This window comes from Podarcis bocagei (assembly GCF_964188305.1).
Source record: "Podarcis bocagei genome assembly, chromosome: 5".
In the NCBI taxonomy this organism is placed as follows: domain Eukaryota; kingdom Metazoa; phylum Chordata; class Lepidosauria; order Squamata; family Lacertidae; genus Podarcis; species Podarcis bocagei.
Window position 1 is genome coordinate 12,099,663 of NC_138129.1, and position 20,228 is coordinate 12,119,890.

Here is a 20,228-nt window from a genome sequence, read left to right on the forward strand (position 1 = left end):
TATACCTCTGGCTCTCTGTTCTTATCCAATAGGCATTGGTTACACAACAAAGTACCTATTCATCAGGACAGACATGAGCTGGTTTACATATAGTTGCATCAAGCTGGCTCATGACATTCAAGAGATGCTCATGTTGTAGGCCCCAGATGGCATACTGGTGATCCCCAAAGCAATTTTGGTACCTGGTGGCCCAACCAAATTTTAATCAAGGGAGAAGCACACAGGTTGTACGACATATAGATAAGTCACACGCCAACATTTCATCTCTCTTTGGGTTTCACATGCAATGTCCCAACCACGCTCAAGTGGCAGGTCTTCATATCTGGGAAGCCTTCAATTCTACATGGCGCCAACTTCAATACAGAGCCTGATCACATGCGAGGGGCCAGTTTGTGTGTCAGAACACACTTTGCCTCCCAGGTTACTGTCTGGAAAATAGCACCCCTTACGGACGTTGACCATCTCTGTAGGACAAAGGGCAAGTATTTAGTGGTTCTTCCCCAGAGAGCTGGGATGGAGAACTTGTGGCCCTCCCAGATGTTGCTGTGACTACAGTGCCTATCATCTGTGACTATTGGCAACGATGGCTGGGATTTGAAGGAGTTTAACAGCATATGGAGGGCCACACCTTCCCCATCCTGTTGTAGAGGCACAGAATGATACTAAAGACATCTCTCTTGGGGATATCATTAGTACGAATAACCCAGCACTGTATCCAATAGTTCTCAAAATGTGAAGCTGGCCGCTCTATGGCGGTGCAGATTCTCGCCAAAGGAAATGCAGTCTCTTTTTGGACTCCACCCTGTGGATATCATATGAATTATGAAGTGGTCTCATCATGAGTCAGACTATGGCGTATTATCTATTCTGGCTGACAGCAGTTCTCCAGGTTGACGCATTTCCTAGGCATTTCTCTAGGCAAACTTCGAACGCCAGGGGCTGAACCAAGACCTTCTGTACGCAAAACAGGTTAATTATCACTGAGCTATGGCTTCTCAAGGTCTATGTTAGACTGAGAAAAATAATAGCTCACTACCATTCCTTTCAAATAATTGCAGAAAGGAATGCTGTAGTGCCTACTTTCTCTTGAGGATCAGCAAGCATCTTCCCTCCTTCTGTGTGCTTTCCTGAGGGTCTTTACTGGACGTACTTACACTTCTTTCCTTTTATTTTTCTGGTTTCTTCCCTGACTGAGGGCAAAGGAGGCTGTCTTAATTTTGTAGTAGGCCTGATCTGCCTGTTAGCTTTTGACATGATTATAGTTATTGCAACATAACTGTCTCCCCTTGTTTTTATAACCTTAATCTTTTCTTAATGCTCCTCAGTACATGGCAAGAGCTGGTGCTTTCTGTGTTCTGGAGAACATTAGTTCTAGTAGGCCTCAGGAGAACATGATCAATGCCAGAACACACCATGTGAGCTGTATTCAGAAGCAAAACTCATCATGTGGCAAATGCCTGTTGGATATAATTTTAGCACATACAAGCAGTTTTGAATTTGAGATTTGGACTGGGCTGACTATTCAAGCAGCCCAAAAGTTTGTCTGGGATAGCAAAGTTTTGTTGAGTACCAATATGTGCGAGCAGCTCAAGGGTCCTAGGCTCCATTACTTGGATCATGTGCAGTACAACTGATTTGGGCAGAAATGTTTCTTGAACCAGCACCTCACGTTGTGGGGACTTAACTCTCCAAAACAAGGACCCTCTGAAGTACCTTCCTTTTGACAATGGAGCAACATACAAATAAATGGTCAGGTAAATACGCTAGATTAATTGCTATGCTCTTTCAGTCTGCGTGTGCTTTTAAAATTAAGTTCATTGGTTTTCCTTGCTGATTCATGGAACAGATTATGTGGGCAAGTATATCAGCTGAATTGACGCAATAAACCATAGACTAAAACCATTCCAGCCGGCAGGCCTAACTAGTCTCCTCCTTAAAAATCTCAAGAGAACAAATGGTGTAACCCTAGTAAGATAGTGGCTTTTGCTGGGTCTACTTCTGATGGTGAAAGAGCACGCAAACTATTTCAAGGGCCTCAAACACCTGCTTCTATGGCACTGAAAACTGACCTATAGCAATGGCCCCCTATACTAAGTTTGCAACTCTTCAAAACGGAGATGGGCAATTTCTTCATTTGGGTACTTACTGATTTCCCGTCCACCAACCCACCTACCAAATGGCTTATATCTACATTTTGCTTGTGTTTAGCTCCACCTACCTGCTATGCTATGGAAAGGGTGGAAATTCTGGCCAACATCACACAGGCTTCGAAACAGGTAATCTGCGGCTGTGCACGATGCAACTCAATGCATTAGAGTTCATGTGGCTGAACAATGTATACGAGCCGCCCCCTTTTATAAGCTCCGGTAACAGAGCTTCCGCAGCCTCCCTAAAACCATTTCTTCAGTTTGCCCACCGTTCTGTGTTCTGAACATTCGCTCAGAATTCCACATTCATCAGGATGAACATCTGATAAGAAACGTACTACCTAACCACGGTTGATGGGATTCAGCAGGTGGAGGGAGCTTCAAAGAAAATAAAAGGAAGAAAAACAACTCTCACACACAAGCGGCCTTTGGTCTTGTCATCATTTACTGTTGGGCTTATGCAAGGTCTTTTGTGTCACACGCACCAAAGGCTAACCAATGCTATTGTTCTAGGAAGCTACATCACGTGTGACCAGGTCACAAAGAGAAAACCCAGGTCGATAGTTTGCATCGGCTAAACAATGAATTATATATACACAACAGGTTTACTCAGTTCACCATCTGCTTTAGGCCAAAAGATAGCAGTTCTCTTTTTTGTGTTTTTTTTTGTTTTAATTCAAAGCATCTTTCTTCCTTAGTTTCCCCCCACCCACCCACCCCACAAACAACTTGCCCACTTTTTTTTTTTAAATAGCAAAAAGGCCCAAAAAGAGAAACCATTCCATAGTTCCTGGTTTTTGTTTTTGTTTTGTTAATTCCTTCCCAGCTAGAACTGGCATAGGGTCATATAGAGTGTGGTGTCCAAGACGGTGGAAACGTAAATTATTTTTGTTTGTTTCTTTTGAACACTCCTGAGATTGAGGGAATCTGATACATGTACCAAAAGGCACTTTCAAATATATATATCTGTATATATATTTTAAAAACAGTGCTTCTGTTCTAAGAAATTCAAGTTAAGACAGAGTGCCTTTCACTCCCTTTAGTCATAAAGTGGATTGACCAAGCAATATCCCTGCTGACACATCGGGAAAAAGAAAAACAATTTTTTTTTGGGGGGGGGGCGACAAAAAAACACACAACCGCAGCAGAGACGAGTGTTCATGCTAGACAGCTCGATGTTCTTTAAAAAAAAGGGGGGGAAGAGAAAGAAACAGAAATAAAGAAAAAAAAGAGGAAAATAAACTTTCTAAGTCACCACTCAAAGGAATACAGTCAGCAGGAGATATTAATTTTAAAAAAGCTGCCACTTCTGTACAGTTCTTGTTTAGTCTGCTTTCACTCCTTTCTTCCTCAACACTGGGTTTCTTTTTTTACTTCTTCATCTTCTTCATCATCATCATCTTCTAATGCTATAGCTTTCTTTTCTTCCTTCCTTTCTTTTTCCTTTTGCAAAACAATAAAGTGAGGTCAGTTTAGTCGTCCTCGCCTCCCCCGTACATGTCCGCCAGTTTCTTGAACCTTGGCCCCCAGTCGTTAAGGTAGTCGTAATCTTGATCTCCGGAGCTCGAGGAGTTAAGTGAGCTGACGGACCCTGCTGTTGAACCACTGCCCTCATAGTCAAAGACAAGAAGGGAGTCGTACGGTGGGGCCGTCGGGTCATTATCTGCCGCTCTCAAGCCCTGGAATGTCAAAGGAGAAGAAGGAAGAGGTTACCGGAAGCATCGCTCGTAGGAGCAACCTAAACGTGGCTCCGTGGCTCAGAGCTTAATGCAGAAGGGTTGCATCCAGCAAAGTCACCCCATCTGTATCAGGACTTCGGCCACATTTGCGCCATTCATTTGAGGCAGTCACGTGCCACTTTAAGCAGCTGTGGCTTTCCCCTAAGGCATTCTGGGTACCGTAGTTTATCAAGGGTGTGCTGAGACTTGTTAGAACAGGCATAGGCAAAGTCCGGCCCACCAGATGCTTGGGACTACAATTCCCATCATCCCTAGCTAACAGGACCAGTGGTCAGCGATGATGGGAATTGTAGTCCCAAACATCTGGAGGGCTGGAGTTTGCCTATGCCTGTGTTAGAAGGCCCCTATTCTCCTCACAGAGCCACAGTCTCCAGAATCATTTAACAATAAATCCCTCTTCCCAAGGAGCTCAGGCAATCGTAGCTCTGGGATGGGAATGGGTGTTTCCTAGCAACTGCCATGACTATTTAAAATAGCATCATAGTGTTACTTTGTATGGTGTGTATGTTGGACCTCCCCTTGTGCAACGGAACTTCCCTTGCCTTGCCTCTCGCTGTGCTCCCCACCTAAATTACCTTTGGACGGTTGGGGAAACTCCCAGAAGAGATTTTTGGGTTCAGGTGGGAGAGGAGAGGGAGGGGAAGTTCTGTTGTGCAAGGGGAACAAGATATTGGTTGGATACAACCCTATGGCCACATCTCTACACTGCACATGTTTATGGTTTTTTTAAATAATAAAAAAATCAGTTTAACTGTCAGAGTGTCCCTTAAAGAATCGTGATAGCTGTACTTTTGCGAGACTACAGTGGAACCTTGGTTCTTGAATGGCTTAGTTGACGAAAAAATTGGCTCCCAAACGCCGAAAACCCAGAAGTGTTCTGGTTTTTGAATGTTTTTTGGAAGCCAAATGTCCAATAAGGTTGTCGGCTATTGTTTCTGGGGCGCCTGTGCCACTCGGAAGCCGCGACTTGGTTCGCAAATGTTTTGGAAGTCAAATGGACTTCCAGAATGGATTGAGTTCGAGAACCAAGGTACCACTGTACCGATATTCCTAGCCTCTCTTGTAGAGTTACTGTTGCCAGGGGTTGCTGGTGATAGCAAAGAGCCGTTAGACCAGTTTAAGACTGCAATGCATCGTATGTATATTTGCCTGTGAATAAGGCCCATTTAAAGGTGCTGGACTTACTTCCAAGTAAACATGCATGGGATCATGCTGCATATATATGTAGCATCAATCCAACTGTACCTGCATGAAGCCATGCGTTTGGTTCTGTGCCGCTAAAACAGAAACCAACCTGCTGCACTTGTACGCCTGTGTGTATGTGTGTGTGTGTGAGAGAGGGATAATTCACTTGCGTTCTCATAAATCAAATTAGCAGATGCTAGTTTGGGCTACTTATTTGATGAAGATTCTCTCTCTCGTCCCCTGCTCTCTCAAAGGAGAGGGGGGATAAGCACTGTAATTAGCCCTCTTTTACAAGAGTTGCACTTAAAATCAACGTGCTATCTATTGCTACTAGTCATGATGGCTATTTACTAGTTCCAGCATTGGAGGCACCATGAATACCAGCTGCTGAGAAGGACAAGTGTAGTGAGCACTATTACACTCACGTTCGGCTTGTGGGCTTCCATCCCACACCTGGTTGGGCATGGTAGGAAACAGGATCTTGGACTAGATGGGTCTCAACTAGGGCCAGGGCCTTTTCAGTACTGGCCCCGACTTGGTGGAACGCTCTGTCACAAGAGACTAGGGCCCTGCGGGACGAGACATCTTTCCGCAGGGCCTGCAAGACAGAGCTGTTCCACCTGGCCTTTGGTTTGGACTCAGTTTGACCCTTATGTTTCCCTCCCCTTATTGTCTTGATTTATCAGCTACTTTTAAAATGAGGCTGCATTTTAAATTGCATTTTAACCTGTATTTTAAATTGGTCCCGTCCCCCCATTATGTTTTTACTGTGATTTTATTGGTGTTAGACGCCCTGAGCCCGGCTCTGGCTGGAGAGGGCAGGGTATAAATAAAGTAATTATATTATTATTATTATTATTATTATTATTATTATTATTATTATTATTATTATTATTTGCAGCAGGGAATTGAGATGGTACCACTCAGCCCGGTCTGCAAATTCCATGTGCTTATTCCAGTGATCAAACAGAACCTACAGCTCTGTTCTGAACTTAGGGCTGATTTATAGATGTTGAGAGCTGGGCCAGCAGGTACTGAAAATCACAGGGGAGGGGAGTGTTCTTGTTCCTGGATTCTGCTTACGGGTTTCTTACAAGCATCTATTTGGTTACTGTGAGAAGAGGATGTTCAACTAGATGGGCCACTGTCGTGATCCAGAAGGCCTCTTCTTATGTTCTTGTGTGAGGGAATGCCATCAGACGTCAGATAATTCCATCCAAAATGGAAACGGGAGCAGAAATGGCCACAATTTACATGCTCATCTGAGGTCAGAAATGGAAATCATGGGAGGGAATTCGAGCGGTATTCGCCACCATTGCATTTAGAATCTGCTAATGTTCTTGTTAGGTGTATCGGTTGGTTGCTCGAGAGCAATCAGGGCAATATGCCTCAATAGTCTGTTCTAAAGCTTTCTTATTGGTGGTAAAAATCTTTAAAATGCAGAGAGCCTCTATTCCGTGTCTTGCTCATTCACTGGCAGAATCTGAGAGTGGGCGGTGCTTAAATCTTCCCCAGCAGAGTAGTTTCTTGACCCCCAGTCTGCGCCTCCCCTCTCTGCACAGAGGCCTACTGCGAACGGACGGCTTGGGTAAAGGAGGACCTCTCTTCTCCCCGCTTTGCCCAGGCAAGGTGTCCTGGCACCGCCTTGCCTCCTCCGAGCCCTGAAGCTCCTCTCCACTGGAGGCGTGGCTTCCTTCCTCCGCTGAGGAAGTGCTGCTTCCCATGATCTTTGGGGGCTCTCTGTAATCCATCCGGCTATTCCCCTCTTGCCCCTGAGCCGATGGCCGTTCCCTGACAGTTATGTAAAATTATGTTACTTTCTGCTTTGTTTTTGACATTTCTCCTCCATTGAAATGGACTACATTATTAATTATGTTCATTTTGGCCACAGCAGATACTGAGATGAATAATGTACGTTTTGGTGGAAGCCGAACTGCAGCGGAATGGGAACAGCGCTGCTTGAGATGAACACAGGACGGGATGAAAATTGCTGTCTCCCTACTTCCCTATCAACAGGCACACTCTTTCTCCCCTTTCTATGCACTGATTATGTGTGTGATTATTGTGTGAAAAGAGTAACAGGGGGCACATTTTTGATGGGTGAGAGCCTTGTACGCAGCGTGAGGAATGAGAAGCATGAGTTTAAGGAGAGGGATTCCTGCCAGGCTCCAGAAGCATGTAAATGGGGTTCATATGCACCACAGAGGGCAGAGAGGAAGAATTTTTTAATGATTAAAAACCGAGAACAAAATGTCTCAAGAGCAGGAAATGGATATAATAACAAAATTAAATTGCTCCCACATTGATGTATCAGGCTTTATGAAATGGATCACATTTTCGCCTCAGAGGAAATAAAGCATCGATTGGTTTGCAAACACGCCGCCTGTCTTTTCAATAGTAAAAGGATCAAGTTGGCAAATTAAAGAAAAATATTAAATGCACAGTTTCGAGAAATGCACGGGGGAATTCATTTCTTTTCCGGAAGGCTCAAGTTCAGACAAGCAAGCATGGGCGCCTGCATGACCGTGATTGCAAATGTTCCACAGCTATTGCTGCGGAATCTGGGGCTGTTTCTATTATTCTTAATTTAAAAACATGTTTCTAGGCCAGATTGGTGGCAAAGAAAATTGTGGTACTGCTAAATATTTGCTAAATACAGTTGCAGTGCCTGCTTAGGGAGTTATCCTGTACTTTTGGCAAAGCCCTGATTCTCCACTCCCTGTTGGCACCTGTGTGAGCTGTACCACTTGCTGATTTCTTCCTTCTTCCTCCCTGTGGTGATATTTCCACACATGGCCACTGGACCCACATGGGGGAATGTTGGCACCCTTGTTGGTCCTGTCCAGGGGTTCATGCTTATGCATCCCAATTCTCATGGACCCCAAGAATGCAATCTGTACCGCGCAAGAACAGAGAGTACAGGTACTTCCCACCTTTCCAGGTGGAATGTCCACGGTATCATGTGTGCAAAAAAAGACAGAGATCTGCTGAATGAGGCCAAAGATCCTTCTGGTCTCACACTTTGCCCCCTGGATAAAGCAATATATCCTTTCATAACTCGTTGGATGTTGAACTTGTTGAATGGAAGTCATGGATGTTGGCCTTTTGGAACACCTATTTAAAGAGCATAACTCATTCACAAAGTCTCCAGTGCCCCCTAGGTTTGGGGGTGGGGTTGCGGTTTCATAGCTCTGTCACCATTATTAGGTTTCTCGTGTGCTCATGTCTCTTAGGAGCTCTGTGACTTCTACCTCCCGTGTTTGATGGCCATCACTACACGAAGCAACCCATTCCCCTCTTTGATACTTTGCAGTGTGTATGTTGCTTATACGGTTTTGATTTGCTGTTAAAATTGGATTTTATTGTTTGATTTGATTTCAGATAGGCTTGCTTTATGCTAGGCAATCTGCTGGAAAGTCGGAATAGAAGTGCTGCGATTAAGCAAGCAAATAAATGAATACCACTGCGTGACATTTCAGAGTACGCAGGAATTTTCAGGCGCATGGTGCAGTTCTACCGCTGAAGCCAAGTAGGTTCAACGTTGGATGGGAGACCACCTGGAAATGATGGCTGAGGTTCAAAGGACTATTCGGGGGCTTGGGCATGAAAACTTCAATTTTTAGTCTTTTCTATTGAACCTTGACTATGGATTTAAGACTCTGTTGATGAATGTCTTGGTTAACAGAGCTCTACACAGCTCCCTCCCTGGGCTCTCTATAAAGACCTGCTTCAGGGATTCTGCTAGGCTAAGGGGAGAGTGGGTTGGTGTTAAGTGGACATTGTTCATTGAATTCACCATTCTTGAATACAAATGCACCCTTGGAGCAGCAGGACTTCCACAACATGCCACACACTGCTCTGGAAATTTGTCTCAGTTCCGAAAGACTTTTTTCACGCAGCATGGAGAGCAAATGTTTGAATGTTTCATATCTAAAGTTCCCTTGGTGTGTACAGAACTAGCACTGGAGATCTTTGGATGAAGGCCCATATATAAGTCTCGTTGGAGGATAATTTTGGGAGAATATCGGAGTGTACTTGTAATATATGATAATAAACAACTGTTTGCCACATAGAAACCTACTACTGTTTTGGTGCTAGGTTAAAAACCTTGGGTTGTATCCAAAGTAGTGCTATACAACTTGTTCTGTTAGTGCAAGAATTTCTGCTTGCACAATGGAACTTTGGAACTTCTCCCCTCTGTGAGCTCCCTAAATCTGTGCTAGCCTCCGAAGCAGATTTAGGGCAGGCATGTGGTATGTGTGTGTGTGTGATGTTCTGTTACACAAGTGTAAATTTTTGCACTTATGGAATGAGTGCATTGGGTATTGCCCCTAATTTATCCAAGCATTTTAAGCACTGATTATGGTACTGGTCTGCTCTATTGTTTTAAGTGTGGTAAAATATACTTTCTTTCATGAATTTGTTCTTGTTGTACTCTTTCTTGGTGGGCAAAATTCAGCAAAAGCGTCCCACCAGTGCAAGCCCACACAAGGATTTCTGCAAGTGCAACATGGTTTTCCTGTTCTCTTTCCCTCATGTACCCCCAACTGGCTATGAGGAAGGTCTGGAGAACCCCTGGAACAGCCTGCAAGGGAAGGGAAGGGCAGATCATTCCATCAGGTGAGTTGCGGGAATTATCTGCTTAGCACTACGTTGAATTCCTTCTGGTACGCTTAGCTCAGCAATGCCCATTTTACACTATGTGCTAGTATCTTTAAGGGTTAAGGAGGGTCCAAAAATATTTCCCCAGTGCAACCCTAGGCACAGTTAAAGGTAAAGGTAAAGGGACCCCTGACCATTAGGTCCAGTCATGACCAACTCTGGGGTTGCGGCGCTCAACTCGCTTTGTTGGACGAGGGAGCCGGTGTACAGCTTCCAGGTCATGTGGCTGGCATGACTAAGCCGCTTCTGGTGAACCAGAGAAATGCCATTTACCTTCCTGCAGGAGCGGTACCTATTTATCTACTTGCACTTTGACGTTGCACTTTGGCAGGAACAGGGACCGAGCAACAGGAGCTCACCCCGTTGCGGGGATTCGAACCGCCGACCTTCTGATCGGCAAGTCCTAGGCTCTGTGGTTTAACCCACAGCGCCACCCACATCCCTAGGCACAGTTACCGGGGAGTAAATCCCAAATAAATAAACTGGAACTTACATCTGAACAGACATGCTTAGGATCTTGCTGTTAACGACTAAAATAGTAACATTTTTTTGGGAGCTATTGGCAAAAATTGGCAGGCCCCGTTTCATGCACACATGCATCTAATTTTGAACTCTGTGTAAGTTAATTGCATCGGTAGCCTTTGCGGGCTATACGAGTCTCCAGCAGCCATCCTGGGAAGCCTTCAAGAATGTACCTCATTAATAAAGTCCCCGATGTCCCCAGGATGGGGGATTACAGGCCTTATAGGATACTGGGGCTCAGCAACAACTGGTCTCTCGTCTACCCGTCTGACTCCGTTTGCCTTGTTCAAGACGTGATCCATACTCTCTGGCTGCTGAAGTTGACTTAAATCATAATCCTGTAACAAATGGAGAAGCAGAGAGTGAGGCTCAGGCGGCTTTTCACTGAAAACCCTTCAAGTGCCTCTATGCTGCAGAGGTCTGTAAATAACCTCACTGGCTCAAGTTCAACTGGAATTGAGGCAGAACTATTCCACCATGTGGCATTCGGCATTGATGCCTGCACCTATTTAAACATACGTGACTCATGTGATATTGATTGTTTGCTGGAGGCAGCTGAACAGTGTTCCAAGGCACATTGGGGAGTTAAAGACAATCTAGCATTGCCCTTTAATAATCAGTTATTCAGCTCATATTTGGACACCTGACAGCAAAGATCTCAGAGTGAGTTGAGGAGAGGAACAGAGTCCAATGTACCTGTTTTGCTTTAGGGTTGAGTTAGCCTTCCAAGTTCTGATCTGCAGTTTATTTAGAATAGCCACACTGACTTCCCAGATTGTCGTTGGACTCTGCAATCCCTTACACTCTTTACTCAGCAATCAACCCCATTAAGTTCAGTAAAGCTTGCTACCAGGTAAGCAGGTAAAGGATTGCATCCCAAGTAAAATAAAACCAGATTACAAATTAAGTGCAAACTGGCATGGCAGGTTACAGAAAACTGGCTCTGGGGAGGGCTGCATGTCAACTATGAATGTTGTGTTATACAGAGCATTGAGCAGCCCTGAACTCATGTTTGATCCTTTTTGGATTGGGCATGGATTCCGTAAAGTGTGGAGTGCTGAAACCTCAGAATCCAGCAAAAACCAGTTTGCAAGCATTTCAAATAGGGTGCCCTCAGCAGCATATGGAAGTTTACGAATTGCAGCACAACCAAGTCCTGTCTTTGGGCTGATGTTCAAGTACCAGTTGAGGGATAGGGCAGAAAGTCAGTTCAGTTTGAGTTTTAATGTGGACCTACTTAATTCACACTCCCTGAAACAAGCCATGAACCGAAACAAAGCTATTATTAAAAATTCACACTTCTGCGAATCTTGTGGCAAAATTCTCCAGCAAAATAATGTGCACATTAAGGCCAAGTGCGCACATAAATGCATATATTAGTGAAAGTAACATACAAAAAGCCATTGTGTTAGGGGAAAATTTGTATATTGGGGGGAATAAAGGCAAATCTGTGTCTACTCGGAGAAATTCACATGGAAAGACCGGTGAATTTTCACAAGGACCTTAAAAACAACAGCCAGGAACTGATGCAGAAATGCGGAAAACTAAACTTCGGAAAAATGAGAAACTGGTAAAAACCAAAATTGCCAGGCTTGTCCATCCCTAAATACATGTGGCAGCCATGGAGTTGTTACAGAGTGGTCTAAACTGTGAGTCTACATGTAGGAAGCTGGACCATGAAGATGCTCTCCTCACCTGGTCTTCTTCTCCACCTCCTTCCTCATCATACTTCAGAATATTATCCCGGACATCATCCTCAGGGTCGATGAGAAGCTGTTTTGTGTGACGCTCCTTTTCCCTGCGCTTCATCCACACCACAAACAGCAAAACCATGGCTGCAGGGAGAAACAGAAACACAATGGAAGAGACGCAGCTGAGTGAGATGATTAACTGTCCCCCATGGGCTAGCAACTCAGCCACAAGGATGGCATTAAAAGTGCCCTCGCCTTTTCTCTATAATTGATGATTATAGAGGTGATGGTATGTCTGGGAGTGGAGCTGCAAAACTCAAAACAATCGGAGGAAATAAATGACCCCCTCTTGTGCTATTAGGAACCATGTTTATTAAGCCAAAGTTAAGGGTTGAGGTCACTGTAAATAGTTCCATCACCTGAACACGGAATACCATCAAGGTGCATATTTCAGCTAAACAAGATGGGAACAAACTGTATAGCTCCTTGCTTTTAGCGCATCACACAGCACAGCCTGAAATGGGAGACAATCACTTCCTGGTTAGCAGAAGAGCAGCTATGAGGTGCTCTGTACATGTTAACCTGCGCTGCAACTTAGATACTACTATGTTTTTATGTGATATTAAAAAAAAAATTCAATTGACAAAAGCCTACTTCATCAGAGGCAAGAAGTAGACTGACATGGTAGTGGGTTGGGGGTTCATGGAGAAATTACGAGATGCTCAATGGGGATGCCAAAGAGAAACTTCTGAAGAGCTAGAGACCTGGACAAAAATATTACATGTAACCCAATTTTCTGCTGCTGCATGAAAACTGTCTTAGGGAACACCTGCACCACCACCAACAACAAATACATTATTATTATACCCCATCCATCTGGCTGGGTACCTACATGAAAGACCACCTGCCTGCAAGATCACTTGAATCATCTGGGGAAATTCTGCTCATGGCACCACACACTACAGAATATCACAAGGGGCTTTTTCTGGTCTTTCCTTGTACTGTGGAATGCCCCTCCCTGTGCCTCACGTGAAAGAACAACCATCAGTTGCTACAGATATATCTGTTTGCCAAGGCTTTCCCTGACCCGTAAGATCAGACCCTTATCGGAATTCCTGTTTTTCGTTTGTTTAGTAATATGATTTTATACTCTCTTGCATGGCGGGCTTTGTGTTGTATTTTTGTTTTAATGCCATTAAATAAAATGTTGAACAGAACTTGGAGATGTTTAAAATATTAAGCAATTTATAAATCCTTTAAAAAGAGGCAGGTAAACATGTCTTGGGGACACTGAGAAACAGGTTTGGGGCTCATGGTCCCCGTGCCAGTGCTTAGCAATACCCAAATCACCCAATACCTAAAGTTCTCTTTGCTAGACTCTAGAGCAGGGGTTGCCAACATGGTGCCGTCCAGATGTTGTCAGACTCCAATTCCCACCAGCCCCAGTCAGCATGGTTAATGGTGAGGGAGGATGAGATCTGTAGTCCAACCACACCTTGAGGGCAAGCCACTTGCCACCTTCCTAGAGGGCATGGAAACACCTTGAGATGTTCTTCCAAAGAAAACCCAGCTGTCCATTTTGTTGACTTCAATCTGTAAAGGGATACCATTTGCTTACGAAGGCATTCCAGGGCAATTCAACTCCACCGTGATTCCTGGGACGGTGTTTAAAATCTAGCTGTACGACAGATATGCTGGATTTCATTTTAAATTAATAGTTGTTGCTTGCCGCTTTGATTGCTCTGGGAATTTCTACTGTGGCATTCCTATTACGGTGTTGTTACCAGCGTGGCATGTTGCTTTGCGGCACGGAATGTGATGTACACTTCAAAAATGAAAGAAATGTAAATATTAAGTGGTTGCTGGCCTGATTAAGCAACAATGTTGAGGGGGAAAAACCAAATGGCGTTCTATTGCTTTCCGTAGGTTGAAAAACACCCTTATTAGTCAGCTTGATTAATGAGCTTTTCCTGATCAATTATATTTGATTAATTTATACACATTTGATACGATCCTTCCTCATGTACACTGTGCTTGCAAGAGTATCCCCGTAAAGCTGAACAAAGTCCTATATTTCTCCACTTCTTCCTGCCTAAGTGCAGAACCGTACATTTGTCCCTACTGACATTCATTTTGTTAGCTTGCACCCAGTTCTCCAATCTGTTAAATTCATTTTGAATTGTGATTTTGTTTTCTGTGACATTAGCTACCCCTACTAGTTTGGTGTCATCTGCAAATTTGATGAGCATCCCCTCAATTCCTTCATCCAAGTCATTTATAAAGACGTTGAAGAACAACAGGTCCAGGACATAACATCATGTCATCTAGTCCAACCCTTTGCATTGCAGGAATCTCAGCTAAAGCACCCATGACAGATGGGACCACAGTGCCTCTCTCCCTGGGCCCAAGGCAGCCACAAGCAAAGCATTTCACCCAAAAGAAAAGTGGCCATTTTGGAAAAGAATTGTTTTCGTTCTCAAATGCATCCAAAGAGGCACACCAACATGTTAAAACCAGCCACGAGGCCAGCTATTTCTATAGGCTGCTTCCCCTCCCCACCCCCACCCCCTCGGCCCTACTCTCTGGAAAGAATAAATCCTTTTGAATTTGCAAGTTGTTGCAGCTGGGCTAATTTCATTTTAATGATGTGCAATTCTCTCAGAAGGAATGCAACAGAGGCTGGATAAAACATTAGCTCGCATAATCAAATTTGGACTTATTCTCCTCCTCTTTATGGGCTTTCTATATTTCCGAAATCACATTAACAAATGCACTGTGATACTCTTTCAGCTGCTTTACTTGGAAAGCAGATCTGAGCGTCTTTGAACTCTTTACTGAAAAGTGCTGGTGGGTTTTGCTGAAGGAGAGAAAGCAAATTGAGGAACTGCAGATCTGGTTTGGGCCAGCCTAGATAAACTTCTCTCTCTTCTCTTTGCTTGAAGAGGAGCTTAGTGAAATTAAAAGTGTTGACTGCTGCTTTCGCCATCAGAAGTTGTCCTACCCATTTCCTGCCCGCCTGGGGAAATGGCCACAATTAGTATGCAGAGCCAACGCAGTGTCAAGGTTGGAGAATTGGACTATGGCTTGGGAATGTCCAGGTTTAAATTCCTCCACCGCCATGAACCACATTGGGTCTTTGTGTGCTCAACACTATAAGGCAGCTATGGAGACTGGTCTGTAACAGTGGATGGAGCAATGCCCCATGAACCTCAACCAGCCCTCACCTGCCTTGCCTTGCTACAGACCCCCAGTCCAGGGGGTTCTGCCGCTTGCCAGTTTCCTCCTCTTAGTTTCAGTGCCACCTTAATAGGACACAGCAGTTGGAAGGATGGGGACCAAACTAGAATTAGTAGGCTCTACCTACTATTGGTCTCCTTGCCTCCCATCCTATCAGTCCCAATGGGGAGCAGCCACTGCTGTAAGGAGGCGGGAAACCTCTGCTCTGTAAACGGCCTTCCAGGCCTCTCTATTTGACCTTCTGGGCTCTTCCCAGGCCACACCATTCTTGAGTGCTTTTGCCTGGCTGGAATTTGTCCTTGAACTATGATAAGGTTTCTTACTTGCCTTGAAGGAGGATGGAGAGCTATGTGTGGGTATAGAAAGCTCTGACTTTTGCATGGCTGAAATGTAACCAACCATACAAAGGTAAGAGTTACTTTGCTCTTCTACATCAGACCCCATCCACCCCTAGCAGCTGATCCCTGTAGGGATGCTTGCAAGGGAATGGGACCATTAGGCTGAAACACAGGTCCCCAGTATCTGCAATAAGGTCATACTCCTATATGCTGGTCTTGAGGTTTTGCCATGGATAATTGCCTGGGTGCTAAAATGCTACGGAACGGCATTGGGGGAGACTTTATTTCCGAATAATGAGGAATTATTAAGTATTTATGCTAAGGGAGCTCAATTGGAATAGGAGTGTGTGCTGTCATCTTGGGTATGCCTCTAGCCAACAGGTTTGGAGGTTTGCTTAATATTGTTCCCAAACCCTGCAAATGCAGAGACGGCGGAAGCGTAATGAGAAATCTCCCCCAGGCTCCGACTGGCTTGGCCTGGGAAGAAGCCAAGCTCCTTCGCGCTCACCCAGCCCTGCTAATCAGGAAATGCTTCAGCTTGTTTCTGAATGAATTGGAATTAGGCTGTGTAAACGACATACATTAAAAGCATATGGCACACTCCCCAAGAATCCTGAGAACAGTAGTTCGCTAAGGCTGCTGGAAATAATTATTGTATTATTGCGTGGGGTGTGTGGGGTGTCAGAGGAGTGGTATTATCTCTGGTAGGGGGCATATCATGCTCCTTCTGGGGTAGCAGCAACCAGGAAGGAAGGAAGGAGGTAGGAGAAGAACAAGAAGAGTTCAGATTTGATACCCCGCCTTTCACTCCCTTTAAGGAGTCTCAAAGCGGCTAACATTCTCCTTTCCCTTCCTCCCCCACAACAAACACTCTGTGAGGTGAGAGAGGCTGAGAGACTTCAAAGAAGTGTGACTGGCCCAAGGTCACCCAGCAGCTGCATGTGGAGGAGCGAACCCGGTTCACCAGATTACGAGACTACCGCTCTTAACCACTACACCACACTGGCTCTCCTCTCTTTCTGGAGGAAAGGAAGTGTGTCCCCACTTCCAGTTACACAAAATGCCAGGCACAAGGAACACGTGGGAAACACAGTTTCCCCAGGAGCTACTGAAATGGCAAGGGCATATTTCCGAGCCGCAAAGTACAGATTTCAGTGGCATCGCTACACAGCAGAAAAAGTGCAACCTGCTTCTAATTACTTTCCAGTTTTGTCTTGTCTTTTTTTTTTTAATTAAAAAAAAATGGTCACCCAGCTTCAGTATTTCCTTTCATCAGCATGTCACCAAATGCAAGATGGAACACAGAGAGAATGTCTTTGGATTTGCACACACCAGCAGATTCATATCCAAAGAATCCATTTGGAGGAAGGTGTTTGGCAGGGAAAGCCTCATGCTTGTTGTTGATGTCCCCCCACCCCCATTCCCCCACTCCGTTTTCTCTTTTCCAAGGGCTTTCTGCAATTTCTACCCAACAAAAATTCACTGAAGTGAGGACAAGAGAACCGGACAGCTAATTACAGCCTCCATATGTCAATTGGCTGCCCTCCCTTCTTTTCTAGCAAAACAAAATTGTTTTCAGAGTGCTTCGCATTTCTTTACCACTTTCCCTCCAGGGTCATTTTTGGTGGTGGTGGTGGTGGGGAGGAATAAAACACAGATGTAACAAAAGAGAGAGATTTCCTCCTCCCTTAAAAAAAAGCTCTGTTATTTATGCCAACTATTGAAGTCTTGCCTACCCACCCCACTTTGTCTCGCACAATAAGCAAACTGCTTGATATGAGAAAACAATATTATAATGGCTGGTTCCCCCCATCCCTCCCCCCCCGAAAAAAGATATATCTTCTTTTTTGGTCACACTTATAGAAAAACTGTCCCATTAACAGCTTTACAGCTTTCTTGAAAAAGAGGCTTTCAAAAGTGTCAATAGCAGATCCAGCTCAGCCTTTTTTATCCGCTCGCACAAATACACAAAGCTCTATTACTGCTGCTAGGCCTGTTTTTACTCTGCGCAGAGCTTTCTTGAAGCCCATTGTCTTCCTCAGTCACAGTTTCCCCTCTATTGCATTGCTTTTCTCTCCAGTGTCTTAAGAGTCGCAGCTTAAGATGCCAAGCACTTGGCGGCTGATGAGGCATTTTGCTGGCGGATAATTTAAATGCCTTGGACAGAACTGACAGGGGACATGTTGAGGCTTCAGGGCCGGCCCTTTTACTAGGCAAGGTGAGGCAGCTGCCTCGGGAACAGAAAGTAGCCGCAAGATGTTGGTGGTAGGAGGCTTATCTATTCAGCTGCATTATTTGTATATTTATTAATTTCTATCCAACCCTCCCCGCCTGAGGAGCAGCACTAAAGCAGCCTGGACGTGGGGGTGGGATGGCTGGGGGCGAGGTTACCGCCAGACCTGAGTTATGGCAGTGCTGTGTGATAGCTCTTTATCAGGGCTAAATCCCGCGCCCTTCCTAAATTCTGAAAATAAAAATGTAAGTAGGAAAGATCTTCCTCGTCCCCCAATTCCATTTTTCACCACCGATATAAGCCTAGGGTGGCTGCCGAACATTAAAAAGTCAATTAGAATGACAATGACTGTAAAAAAATATGTGTTTGCAATAAAATCTGTAATTTAGAACAGGGTAATGGATTTGAAAATGGAAAAAGGGTTCTCCTAAATCAAATGTCTTTCAGCTGTAGTTAATTTCAGTCAACAGAATTTTCTCAAGTGTTTAAATCATACTTTAGACTATGATTTATATGTAGAGTATGCGGGGGGGGGGGAGTAAAAAGACATCTTGTGCTTTATTGCTCCTGTTACTTCCCATGCAAATTTTTTCCGCTGTGCAAAACACAAAGGGGAAAAAAGGCTTTAAGAAGCTTTATTACATTCAACATGCTTAAAAAGCAGATGTGTATTTACTGCTCATTATCATCACGTCACTATAAAATTAGCATGTGTATATTAAAAATTGTGCAGGAAATCAAAGTGCTTATTTTGCATGTGTAAATTTGAAGGCTGTTGTCTGTTCCACGTAGGTCTTTTTTAAAAATGCCTGAGCATTTTTTTGCCATTCCTGGGGACAGTGTCTTCAGAGGTCTATGAGATGCTGCTAAAATGCTTCCTAACATGTAGTGGTGCTTACTTATATTGTGATGGCACAGTTCTCCAGCCACTCTTCCTCTAATTGGTTGCTGCTGGTGGGAGTGAGGAAATGCGTCACAATACAGATAAGCATCTCTAAGGACCACAGTGAGAGGTTGGGGCCACTCACCGCTGGGAGACGGGAAAGACTTGACATGGGCTTCTGGTGCTTCTGTTTCTGTAGGTTTCCGCGTTCCACACATAATGTGCAGTGGCACCCTTAGACGGATACCTTAGGGCAGGGGTGCCCAAACTTTTTAAAAGAGGGCCAGGGGCCAGGTTTGATGAAGTGAACATGTGTGTAAAGGGTAAAGGGACCCCTGACCATTAGGTCTAGTCGGGCCGACTCTGGGGTTGCGGCACTCATCTCGCTTTACTGGCCAAGGGAGCCGGCGTACAGCTTCTGGGTCATGTGGCCAGCATGACTGAGCCGCTTCTGGTGAACCAGAGCAGTGCACGGAAATGCTGTTTACCTTCCCGCCAGAGCGGTAACTATTTATCTACTTGCACTTTGACGTGCTTTCGAACTGCCAGGTTGGCAGGAGCAGGGACTGAGCAACGGGAGCTCACCCTGTTGTGGGGATTCGAACTGCTGACCTTCTGATCGGCAGTCCTAGGCTCTGTGGTTTAATCCACAGCGCCACCCATGTCCCTTGAACATGTGTGAGGGCCGACCAAAGTTGTTGAGCGTTTTTAGGATTGAAGTTGTTGATCTGTTTTTTTACAATTTTACCCCAGGACATATACTGCCATGGGGGCTGGATTAAATTGACTGGCGGGCCAGATTAGGCCCCTGAAATGGACTTTGGACATACTTGCCTTAGGGTCTGCCATAAAACAGCAATGGCTTTTCCCACCTGCCTCTCCCTATTCTCCAGTCCATAGGAACCTTGACTTTGAGAACAGTGGAAGCAGTTGGTGAGAGAGAAGAGGAGTTCAGGAATATTTCTTAAAAATAATCTTATATGTTGTGTGTCCTTGTTGCTCAGCTTGACCGTTTTTCATGGTTTTGTATGTTTTGTGGTATTTTACGCATTGTGACTTGCCATTATTGATTATAGTTTAATAATTCTCCATTGCAATTTACAAGTGTAAACTGTTTAATTATTGTTTGCTGATATTTAATTTTGCTATTTACTATTATAGTCTAATGGATTATTGAATATTTCTGAATTTGATATGAGTTGTTTATTTTCAAGTTATTGTGACATTTTCATATTGGATCAAATTGTTATTATTACGTGTATGATCTTTGCTGTCTATTTTGTTGCTTTTTTCAGATTGTAAACCGCCTTGTGCATAGTAATATACAAATTAAAAATGGAGTGAAAAAGTGAAATGAAATGGAAATCTTGCCTTCAAATTGTGAATGCTAACCAATTAGGCTTCCTACTGCCATCCGGACACTCAGCATTTCCTATTTGTAGCGATTAGTCATGGCAATGAACTCCTGAATAGTTAGAATAGTCATGTGCTACCTGTTTGAAAACTGCAGCTCTTAAGTGGCCACAGCATCTTTGCAAGGGATGAAGATTGGGAGAAAACCAGAGTCACTTGGCCACACCTCTGTCATCTC

The 20,228-nt window shown here is 44.3% G+C and overlaps 1 protein-coding gene across 8 annotated transcripts in view; it reads right to left on the reverse strand.

The window, feature by feature from the left end:
• Positions 1-2,574: 2,574 nt before the first annotated feature.
• CDH4 (cadherin 4) overlaps positions 2,575-20,228 on the reverse strand; it is an 828,450-nt gene continuing 810,796 nt past the window's right edge. For all 8 annotated transcript variants that reach the window (XM_081196108.1, XM_081196107.1, XM_081196113.1 and 5 more), the window contains 3 exons: positions 11,951-12,090; positions 10,429-10,593; positions 2,575-3,826 (listed from right to left, as the gene is read on the reverse strand). In XM_081196108.1, coding sequence (XP_081052234.1) covers positions 3,620-3,826; positions 10,429-10,593; positions 11,951-12,090 — 512 coding nt within the window. In that variant the 3' untranslated portion in view covers positions 2,575-3,619. The remainder of the gene's footprint in view (positions 3,827-10,428; positions 10,594-11,950; positions 12,091-20,228) is intronic.